General features: G+C 43.5%; 3 protein-coding genes across 6 annotated transcripts in view; all 3 read right to left on the bottom strand.

The window, feature by feature from the left end:
- The window catches only part of LOC122541578 (zinc finger protein 271-like), a 652,600-nt gene that overhangs the window by 184,131 nt on the left and 456,522 nt on the right, over positions 1-11,947 (bottom strand). The window lies entirely within an intron of this gene.
- Positions 3,409-4,362, bottom strand: LOC122541202 (zinc finger protein 239-like). Its single transcript, XM_043677827.1, has one exon. The coding sequence runs from the start codon at positions 4,360-4,362 to the stop codon at positions 3,409-3,411; it is 954 nt and encodes a 317-aa protein (XP_043533762.1).
- The window catches only part of LOC122541201, a 216,012-nt gene continuing 209,409 nt past the window's right edge, over positions 5,345-11,947 (bottom strand). The window contains 1 exon segment of the mRNA XM_043677826.1: positions 5,345-6,556. Within this exon segment, the coding sequence (XP_043533761.1) occupies positions 5,517-6,556 (1,040 nt within the window). The 3' untranslated portion in view covers positions 5,345-5,516.

The raw sequence follows: 11,947 nt of genomic DNA, 5'->3' as shown, positions 1-11,947 counted from the left end.
TGGGCTGAATGGCCTAATTTCTGCTCCTCTGTCTTATGGTCTAACACTGACCTGAAGCTCTAACAAGATCCCACTTTAAATCAAATCAAACTTTCAGGCTGACAGTTTACAGAGAGAAAAGCATCCTTTGGACTTAACAGTTTCAAAACTGATCTCATCGAACAGAGTATTAGAGGTTGTTGTCAGTTGTGGCTTAGTTAGCACTCTCATCCCTGAGGTAGAACTTTGTGGGTTTTTGGCTCCCTGCAGAAACTTGAGCACTGAGACTCTCAGAGTCATACATGTCACTGCTCTTGGGAACATACAATTTATAAAATCAGTTACTTACAACCCTTCACTTCATTGGCTCTAATGTGCTTTTTGATGATGCACTAAAGTTATGAAAGTTGATACGTTAATACAAGATTTCCTTTCTTATGATTATGGATGCTTCTTGAGAAATGTAAATTATAAACCCCTGGATGTATAAAGCTCATAGTGACATTGACCAACATATTGCACATACCAGACTTACTGTAGGATTGCACGTATTTCAGTGAATAGGAACACATCAGGCTAAGAAATGTGGTCACTTGGCTGAAGCTAAACAGTGAATTTATTGGAAGATATACATCTATAGAGAAGATTGAAAAAGCAACAAACAACAAGACAACATCTACCGTAAATCAAAGTACAAATCAACCAAAATAACAATGCATTTGAAAATGACTCAAGATCTCTCCCAGAAGATGAAATGAAACTTGGAACAGCATAAGGTGAACATGTCAGTTATTACACTGAGGTACGATGGACTGAATAAACGCAGATCTGTCAGAACTTGTTTAGATCAGATTCCCTACAGTATGGAAATAGGCCCTGCAGCCCAACAAGTCTACACCAACCGTCCGAAGGATAACCCACCCAGACCCATTCCCGTTAACTAATGCATCTAACATTATGGGCAATTTAGCATGGCCAATTCACCTGACCTGCACATCTTTGGACTGTGGGAGGAAACCGGAGCACCCGGAGGAAACCCACGCAGACACAGGGAGAATGTGCAAACTCCACACAGACAGTCACCTGAGGTGGGAATTGAACCCGGTCCCTGGCACTGTGAGGCAGCAGTGCTAACCACTGAGCCACTCTGCCTCCCATACTCCCTCTCCCTTACTCAGGATAGTATCCTCCCACACAGGTGAGTACAGACATTCCCCATAGTATTAGTCAAACACCCGTCACCTGAAGAGGGTCTATCTATCATTCTTATCCCCAACGAAAGCAGGCTCCAATTCTACACCTTACCAACTCCCAAGACTTGCAAGCACAATGTTCACCGCATTAGAATTGGATCCGGGCTGTTCAGCGGTGGGTTTAGGAAGTGTCAGGAAGGCAAATAGTGTAAGACCCCTGAATGTATCTCACTCTCTAACCAGTATTGAGCTCTGAATCCTGATCACAGTAATGGGTGACCTGGCGTGTCCATAGCACCACAGCTGCCTCAGCTGTACAGGGAGGTCCACAGAAGACTGGAAGAGCAATCATGACAGGAGGCTTGATAGTTCTGGGAACAAACAAATGTTTCTGTCCACGATGGTATGTTACATCTATGGTGTCAGGGTCAAGGATGTCAGTGAACAACACTAAGTGGTATTTGGGTTATGTTCAGGGCTCAGATAATTGTATCTGAAGGTTTAGGTGGAGCTATGTAGAAGGACAAAGAAACAATTCATAATACAAATAATTAACTGGGGGAGAACCGACTGCAAAGAGATAATTACAGATCTGACCATATAGATTTTAATAAAAGAATGTCAGAAGAAATGGTAACTGAACAATGGATGGTTTTAAAGAGGAATTAGTTCAGGTACAATCAAGATATAGAGAGTAGAAATTGTGGTGATACTAGCCAGTCAGGAGTGGTGTCAGCTTTGTACAAAGTACACCCTCTTCAAACAACGCACTTGGCGATAAACTCAACTGTCAGTCAGGTCAGTGGGTTTAACATTGGTGATTTGGAAGCTTCTAAAAATGACAGTTCAGGACAAAATGAAATCACTTGGACAAATTCAGATTAATGAAAGGAAACCAGCACAAATATGTTCACAGTAAATTGTACTGAACTCGCTTCCTTGAGTTTGATAAAGTGCAAGACAAACGATTTGTCAGCAAAGTTAGAGGTCAGAGAATAAAATAAGAGAAGTAAATATAAACAGGCCAAGTGATGGAAAACACTTAATGGATGTTTCCTGGATGGAAGGATGGTTTATTGCTGCATATCCCAGAGGTCAGTTAGGAACCCTGCTCTTCCTAATATAAATTAATGAGCTAGGTCTTGGTATACACACAACAATTTCAATACTTACAGATGATACAAAACTTGGGAGATGATGTGAACTGTGAGGAGTGTAGCTGTTGCCACTGATGGACAAGTGTCAGATAAAATTTAATGCAGTGAAGTATGAAGTGATTTATTTTGGTTGAAGGAGCTCATATAAAATAAAGGCACAATTCTTAAGGAGGGGCCGGAGCAGAAGGATCTGGGTTTACCTGGGCACAAATCATTGAAGCTGGTTGAGAGAGTGGTTAATAAAACCTGGACTTTATCAACATGGACTTTGAGTACAAAAACAAAGAATTGTATGTTCGAACTGTGTAAAACACTGGTTCAGCCCCTACTGGAGTACTCCAACCAGTTTGGGCACCACATTTTAGGAAGGATGTGAAGATATTAGGGAAGGTGCAGAAAAAAATTGAAGGGAATTTAGTTGCGGGGATGAGGACACAGATGGATTGAGAAATTAGAGCTGTTTTCCTTGGAGAAGGTTAAGAGGAGATTTGATAGATGTTTTAAATATCATGGAAAGTTTGGACAGAGCAGATACTCCTGAAAGAGACAGTGTTTTGGAATGGCAGCTGCCCTGTGTGATCACTGGAGGACAGACAACACAGACAGCTCTCAGTGCAATGGAAGCAGGTGACCCCAGCTACAAGGTCATGTAGATTCATTAGTATATCGTGAGAGGGGGCAAAACAATCCCAACACATCACACTGGTAGGGTTTGTGTCCATGTGACATCAGAGACTCTGACACAAGGGGTCTTCCCCAGGGGTAAAGGTCATGAGTTGGAATTTTGGGATTGCACTCTCTGAGGTAGCTATGGCCAGCTCTCCTTCCCAATCTCTCCCAGGTCCTCCTTCAGCCTGCCAATCCCCCATTCCCCAGACCACTCACTGACGGGTTGCGGCAATTTTCAACTCTCAAAATGGGTTACAATCGTAAAAGCTTTGAAAAGCACTGCTGTGAGAGATTCAACAATTGTGTGGAGTCTTCATGGCGGAACTAACACAGATAAAAAAACTCCTTCATTTCTCATCAATGTGACGCCGTTGATGTTTTAGCAAATTGGAGATTTAGTGAAAGAATTTTCATAAACTCCTCAGCTGAAAGATCACTCCCGTGTGAATCCTTTGATGTCGCAGGTGGTACGAGGACCTCGAGAAAGATTTGTCACACACCTCACATGGGAATTGTTTCTCCCCCGTGTGAATACGCCGGTGATCCACAAGGGTCGATAACTGTCTGAAGGCTCGGTCACACAGGTCACATTTGAAGGGTTTCTCTCCTGTGTGAATCCTCTGGTGCCTCAGGAGATCAGAGGACTGGATGAAAGACATTTCACAAGCCCCACATTGGAAGGGTTTCTCTCCAGTGTGAATCATCTGGTGTATCAGGAGGCTTGAAGATCTCACAAGAGCTTTACCACAAACCTCACACTTGAAGGGTTTCTCCCCTGTGTGGATCTTCTGATGGACCAGAAGACTCCCTAACTGTGAAAAGGATTTATCACACACCTCACACTTGACTGGTTTCTCCCCGGTGTGAATACGTTGGTGTGCACGTAGTGTCGATAACTGTGCAAATGATTTATCACACACCTCACATGTGAATGGTTTCTCTCCAGTGTGAACACGTTGATGTACACGGAGTGATGATGAGTCCAAGAATGATTTGTTGCACACATCACATTTGAATGGTTTCTCTCCTGTGTGAATGCGTTGGTGTTCACGGAGAGTGGATGAATGTGAGAATAATTTATTACACACGTTGCAATTGAATGGTCTCTCCCCTGTGTGAATGCGCCGGTGTGTGTGAAGGGTTGATAACTGTGCAAAGGATTGGTCACATGTGAAGGGTTTCTCTCCGGTGTGTGTGTGTGTGCGTCGGTGCCTGTGGAGGTTCCACGATTTCGAGAATGCCTTTTCACACAACTCACACCTGAATAGTTTCTCATCTCCTTGAATATGTTGATGATTCATGACTGTTGATGTCTGTGTGCAATCCTGGTCATGTTCCTCATACTCAACTGGTTTCTCGTTCATGTCGTTGTGCAGTTTTTCCTTGGATGATAGTTTGGATCTATCTGTGCTGTGTACCCTCTGGTGTAGTACAGTGCAATCCTTCTGTAAAACAGGAAAAGGAAACATGATTTCCTCCAACTCCCTCTCCTCTTTTGCTGAAGGGGCTGACTACTCATTGAGAGATTGTTCCACAGTGAGTGGGTGGGATAAGATACAAGTCCTTTCTTCTTCCTCACTTGACTGTCACACACCCTCTATTTCCAACAGAGACACTGGACCAGGAGCAGACAATGTGGCTCCTTTCTTTCCTCCACTCAGACCCATCTTCCCAGATACCACGAGTGCAACGGAAAAGACAGTCGGGGGGGAGGGTAAAATGTATTTTCAATTCACTACGAGCTTGATTAAAGCTGCTGATGACCAGTTTTACCTTTGGACCATGTGTTTAATGTAAAAAAGGACTCTGGAGAAATTTTAATTCAATGGAGAGTTGAAATTTCTTCCCTCGTTTTACAAAATGACTTGAAGAAAACTCACTGGGTAGGAGGTGCTGGGAGCTGAAGGAAATATTGCTTTAGTGCAGTTGATTTATCTTGGAAATTAGATGCACTGCATTCACTCAGACTGTCCATCCCAAATTCAGCCATCAGCTACAGTGGGCAAAATTGTCAAATCCAAGCTCAGGCTTTTGGGAAAGGTCAAGGACTTAAGGTAAAATCTTTAAAGAATATCTTAAAGGATTCTTCAACAAATGTATCCCTAAGTTTGGCAGCTGAACTGTTATAGAGATTAGGGAGATAGAGAGGGGCAAAGTCATGGAGGAATTTGAAAACAAGGAAGAAATTTTTAAAACTAAGGTGTTGCTTAGGTGTTCCTGTAACCAGAAACCAATGTAGATCAGTGAGCACAGGGGTGATTGATTAATGGATCTTGATGTCAGTTAGGACCGCAGCAGCAGTTGTGGAAATGCTCAGGTTTATAGAGTAAGATATGATAATTTTCAACTCTCAAAATGGGTTACAATCGTAAAAGCTTTGAAAAGCACTGCTGTGAGAGATTCAACAATTGTGTGGAGTCTTCATGGCGGAACTAACACAGATAAAAAAACTCCTTCATTTCTCATCAATGTGACGCCGTTGATGTTTTAGCAAATTGGAGATTTAGTGAAAGAATTTTCATAAACTCCTCAGCTGAAAGATCACTCCCGTGTGAATCCTTTGATGTCGCAGGTGGTACGAGGACCTCGAGAAAGATTTGTCACACACCTCACATGGGAATTGTTTCTCCCCCGTGTGAATACGCCGGTGATCCACAAGGGTCGATAACTGTCTGAAGGCTCGGTCACACAGGTCACATTTGAAGGGTTTCTCTCCTGTGTGAATCCTCTGGTGCCTCAGGAGATCAGAGGACTGGATGAAAGACATTTCACAAGCCCCACATTGGAAGGGTTTCTCTCCAGTGTGAATCATCTGGTGTATCAGGAGGCTTGAAGATCTCACAAAAGCTTTACCACAAACCTCACACTTGAAGGGTTTCTCCCCTGTGTGGATCTTCTGATGGACCAGAAGACTCCCTAACTGTGAAAAGGATTTATCACACACTTCACACTTGACTGGTTTCTCCCCGGTGTGAATACGTTGGTGTGCACGTAGTGTCGATAACTGTGCAAATGATTTATCACACACCTCACATGTGAATGGTTTCTCTCCAGTGTGAACACGTTGATGTACACGGAGTGATGATGAGTCCAAGAATGATTTGTTGCACACATCACATTTGAATGGTTTCTCTCCTGTGTGAATGCGTTGGTGTTCACGGAGAGTGGATGAATGTGAGAATGATTTATTACACACGTTGCAATTGAATGGTCTCTCCCCTGTGTGAATGCGCCGGTGTGTGTGAAGGGTTGATAACTGTGCAAAGGATTGGTCACAGACCTCACATGTGAAGGGTTTCTCTCCGGTGTGTGTGCGTCGGTGCCTGTGGAGGTTCCACGATTTCGAGAATGCCTTTTCACACAACTCACACCTGAATAGTTTCTCATCTCCTTGAATATGTTGGTGATTCATGACTGTTGATGTCTGTGTGCAATCCTGGTCATGTTCCTCATACTCAACTGGTTTCTCGTTCATGTCGTTGTGCAGTTGTTCCTTGGATGATAGTTCGGATCTATCTGTGCTGTGCACCCTCTCTGGTGTAGTACGGTGCAATCCTTCTGTAAAACAGGAAAAGGAAACATGATTTCCTCCAACTCCCTCTCCTCCTTTGCTGAAGGGGCTGACTCCTCAGTTAGAGATTGTTCCACAGTGAGTGCCAGTCTGCCATTCGCTGAGTGGGTGGGATAAGATACAAGTCCTTTCTTCTTCCTCACTTGACTGTCACACACCCTCTATTTCCAACAGAGACACTGGACCAGGAGCAGACAATGTGGCTCCTTTCTTTCCTCCACTCAGACCCATCTTCCCAGATACCACGAGTGCAACGGAAAAGACAGTCGGGGGGGAGGGTAAAATGTATTTTCAATTCACTATGAGCTTGATTAAAGCTGCTGATGACCAGTTAAACCCTTGGACCATGTGTTTAATGTAAAAAAGGACTCTGGAGAAATTTTAATTCAATGGAGAGTTGAAATTTCTTCCCTCGTTTTACAAAATGACTTGAAGAAAACTCACTGGGTAGGAGGTGCTGGGAGCTGAAGGAAATATTGCTTTAGTGCAGTTGATTTATCTTGGAAATTAGATGCACTGCATTCACTCAGACTGTCCATCCCAAATTCAGCCATCAGCTACAGTGGGCAAAATTGTCAAATCCAAGCTCAGGCTTTTGGGAAAGGTCAAGGACTTAAGGTAAAATCTTTAAAGAATATCTTAAAGGATTCTTCAACAAATGTATCCCTAAGTTTGGCAGCTGAACTGTTATAGAGATTAGGGAGATAGAGAGGGGCAAAGTCATGGAGGAATTTGAAAACAAGGAAGAAATTTTTAAAACTAAGGTGTTGCTTAGGTGTTCCTGTAACCAGAAACCAATGTAGATCAGTGAGCACAGGGGTGATTGATTAATGGATCTTGATGTCAGTTAGGACCGCAGCAGCAGTTGTGGAAATGCTCAGGTTTATAGAGTAAGATATGACAGCACAGGAAAACATTGAAATAATTCAGTCTAAAGCCTACAGAGATGTGGATGAGGCTTGCAGCAGTAAATGGGCTGAGGCAGAGTGTTACTGGTGCCTCCTGTGAGTGAATCTTGTCCCTTTCCTGTTCACCCTGTTCTTGACAACAGTGTGAATGACAGTGAGAACCAAGGGCGGTAATGGAGAACCCTTCACAGGATCAAACACAGACATCAAATAATCCAGCATAAAGGGAGTGAGGCAGAACCACAAGTCAGAGGAGCCGCCTTTCAGAAGAGATTTTAAAACAGGCCCTTCTGCTCTCTCTGCAGTGCATGTAAAAGATCCCAATGCACTGTTTTACAGGAGAACAGGAAGTTACCCCTGGTGTCCTGGCCAACACTAATCTCTCAGTCATCACCAGTAAAGAAAATGTTCTGGTCATTATCAAATAGCTGAGTCTGGCAGCTTATTGTATGCATATTGACTGACATATTTCCTGCATTGAAACAGCTCACTACAAGTGTACTTTGTTGGCTGTAACATTCTTTTGGGTCTGGTGGTTGCAAAAGTCATTGTTTTCTTCTCTGAGGAGGTTACAGTCTTATATCTTGGAAGGATTTGAAAAGACAGGAAAAGTCACAGACAGAACTGACCATTCCCAGTTCATAGGATAATCACCAGCTCCCAATGCACACACACTCAACAAAATCTGTAAGAATCCTCAGGCACTCTGCACCTCCAGATAATTAAACCTCACCCTCCCATATTCAGGAATGAGCCATCAACAAAGCTCAGCCTGGAAATCAGAGGGAAATGCTTCCAATAAACACACTCAATATCCAACACACAGCTCCAGTCAAACAGTTCAGCACAAAGCACCGAGTAAACAGCTCTCTCAGCTGGATCTTCTCACACAGCATAAGGGACATTTCCACCCCCTGACTGCCCACAGGATAGTCAGACTGCCTAAAGATTGGTGTGGATATTATGGGATACAATTTGTATAAAAGCTGCTCCTTCACTCACCATCTCCTCATTTGGTTTTCAGTCCCTATAGGAAGTGAACCAGCTCTGGAAGAGAAAGAGGAGACAATGTGCAGAGTGGGTGGGCTCTCTGATTGACGTCTCTCACAGTCAATCCAAATATTTCTGGAGCAACATGAAACTGGGAAACTGACCGGGGAAAGGCGTTATGGACTAGACCAAAACACCCTCAAAATATATTTATAAGGTAGCCTAAACCCTAACATTTTCTTATTTTAAAGGCAAGAGCCAGCCGTTGCATTCCATATGTAATTCGTTTGGACAAAGTTTTAGATTTGAAGCAAAACACACTTTATTCATACACTATCATTATGCAACAAAGGAAAGAAGAAATTCGAACAACATAACTCTATATTAGATTATGAACTACTCTTGATTAACGGTTTGGATATAGTAACAACCCATAAACACACACTTGGATAAATACAAGTTCAGAAAACAGTTTGTCACAAAGGCAATTCCCCAGTCCAGGAGGAGGAACATCAAGTGAAAACTCAGAGAGCGTAGCAGAAAGAGATGTACTGCAGCGTCCTAACCCGACTTCAAGACCCAATAACTGCTACTGAAAACTAAAACTAAAAATCTTGGCCCTGTGGGAGCTTGCCTTACCATTCAGGCTGCTTGTATTGTTCCAACTTCAAAAACACTCAAGGCCTCACAAGCTGTTGTGTTTATAGGTTTTCAATAGACTGCTCGTCATCCCTGACTTAAAACCTCTCTTCAAACAAAAAACCCAGCCATGGTATCGTCACAAAGGGAGGTGACTTTGAGCAGCAGATCAGGTGGGGATTTAAACTTGTCATTGTCCCATCTGAATAAAAACCTCACTTATTGCAGCTGCTGTCTCAGCTCCCCAGTAAACAATTGAAAGAGATTTCTATGTGGGAATAGCATTCTTTATACTTGAAGGCTTTCAGCATCAGTGTGGGATGTGTAGCCTTGGAGATGTTTGACAACAGATGAGAAAAGGAAGACCCACAGCACAGAGGGACACGGAGATTACAGATTAATCAGGTGCTGAGCGAGAGTCACTGTGACAGGTACAGTGAGTTGAGGCGCGTTGTAGCAGTCTCTCCCATGCGTGGATATGTAATATTTCTGTCATGTCCAGCGGTCTCCCACTGTGAATATTCAGCTGCCTGTAAGTCCAATTTTCTATGTTCAATGTTCTTCTCATCTGTTTCCTCTTCTGGGATGTCCTGACCAAGTCATTTCTCCTTGATTGTCCCTGTTGAGAGTGATATTGTTCAGTATGCAGTTCACTAGGATGATAGTGGCCGTTCTTTCTGTGCTGTGATCCATCCCCCAGTGCAACTGGTACCTACAATAATTCTTCAACATCACACTTGCTTCTATCTGTGAGCTGCCTCAGAGAGACACAGGCATCAATAAACAACATTGTGTGGTACCTTAATGTGTGGTACATGAAATGGTGGCAGCAGCCATGCAAGGGACAGATTTCTTTCCTAATCAGCTGACCAGTTCACTCATCCACCTTCCCTGAATATGGGTGTGATGTCCAAGTGTTTTTTTAACTCACTCATGTAGGGTGTGGGCATCACTATTTGGCCCAGTTTATTGCCTGTCCCCAGTTGTTCTCAAGAAGATGGTGGTGAGCTGCCCTCATGAACCGCTGCAGTCCACATACTGTAAATATATTCCCAATGCTGTTATGAAGGGAATTCCAGGATTTTGACCCAGTGACAGTGAAAGAACGGTGATAAATTTCCAAGTCAAGACGGTGAGTTCTGTGGAGAGGAACCTGTAGGTGGTGGTGTTCCCATCTGTGCTGCCCTTGTCCTTCTAGATGCAAGTGGTTGTGGGTTTGGAAGGTGCTGTCTAAGAATCTGTAGCAAATTTCTGCAGTGCATTTATAGTTAGTACACATTGCTGTTGCTGAGCATCAGTAGTGGACAGAATCAATATTTGTGAATGTGGTGCCAATCAAGTGGGCTACGTTGGCCTGGATAATTGTCTTGCTTCTTGAGTGTTGTTGGTGAGCACTCATTCAGGCAAGTGGAGAATTTCTATCACACCCCTGACTTGCGCCTTGTAGATGGTGGACATGCATAGGGAAGTCAGGTGAGTTACTTGCCACAGTATTCCTAGCTTCTGACCTGTTGTAGTAGCCACTGTATTTATATGGTGAATCCAGTTGAGTTTCTGGTCAATGGTAACCTCCAGGATGTTGACAGTGGGAGATTCAGTGCTAGTAATGCCATTGAATGTCAAGCAGCAGTATTTAGATCATCTCTTGTCAGAGATGGTCATTACTTGGCATTTGTATGACTCAAGTTTTAATTGCCATTTGTCGGCCCAAGCCTGTTCTGTTGCACTTGAACATGGACTGCTTTAGTATCTGAGAAGTCATGAATGGTGTTAAAAATTGTGCAATCTTCAGCAAACATCCACTGTTTGACCTGATGGTGGAGGCAGATTATCAGATAGAAGATAGTTGAACCAAGGACACTACCCTGACGATCTCCTGCAGGTGTTTTGAAGCTGAGATGACTGATCTCTAACAACAATAAACATCCTCCTGAATGACAGTTAATGACACCAATCAGTGTGGAGTTTTCCCCCTGCTATCCATTAATGCCAGCTGTGCTAAAGATCCTTGATGGCACACTTGGTCAAATGTGGCCTTGATGTCAAGGGCTGTCACTCTGATCTCACCAATGGAAATCATTTTTGTCCTTATTTGAACCAAGGTTGCAATGAGGTCAGGAACTGAGTGGCCCTGACGGAACCCAAATAGGGAGTCACTGAACAGGTTGTTGCTGAGCAGTTGCTGCTTGATGACCCCTTCCATCACTTTCCTGATGGTTGAGAGAAGACTCATGGAGAGGTAGTTAGCTGGATTGGATTTGTTTTGATATTTTGTACAAGGCGTACCTGGGAGATTTTCCACATTGTTGAGTAGATGCCAGGGTTGTAACTGTACTGAAAAAGCTTAGCTCGGGGTTGCAAGTTTTTCATTGTTTAATCATAGAATCTCTACAGTGTGAAAACAGGCCATTAGACCCAACAAGTCCACAATGACCCTCCGAAGAGGAACCCACCCCGACCCACTCCCAATTACTCTACATTTCCCTTGACTAATGCACTTAACGTACACATCCCTGAACACTATGGGCAATTTAGCATGGCCAATTCACCTAACCTGCACATGTTTGGATTGTGAGAGGAATCCAGAGCACCCAGAGGAAACTCACACAGACACAAGGAGAATGTGCAAACTCCACACAGTCACCCAAGGCAGGAATCAAACCCGGTTCCCTGGCACCATGAGGCAGCAGTGCTAACCACTGAGCCACCGTGCTGCTCAAGTCTTCAGTACTTTTGCTGGAAAGTTGTCAGTCTGTAGTCTTTACAGTACTCAGTGCTTCCAACCATTTCTTGATATGGTGGAGTGAATCGCTTTGGCTAAAGACTGGCTTCTCTTATGCT

Source organism: Chiloscyllium plagiosum, chromosome 37, assembly GCF_004010195.1.
Source record: "Chiloscyllium plagiosum isolate BGI_BamShark_2017 chromosome 37, ASM401019v2, whole genome shotgun sequence".
Lineage (NCBI taxonomy): Eukaryota > Metazoa > Chordata > Chondrichthyes > Orectolobiformes > Hemiscylliidae > Chiloscyllium > Chiloscyllium plagiosum.
This window is presented reverse-complemented; position numbering and strand designations above follow the sequence as displayed.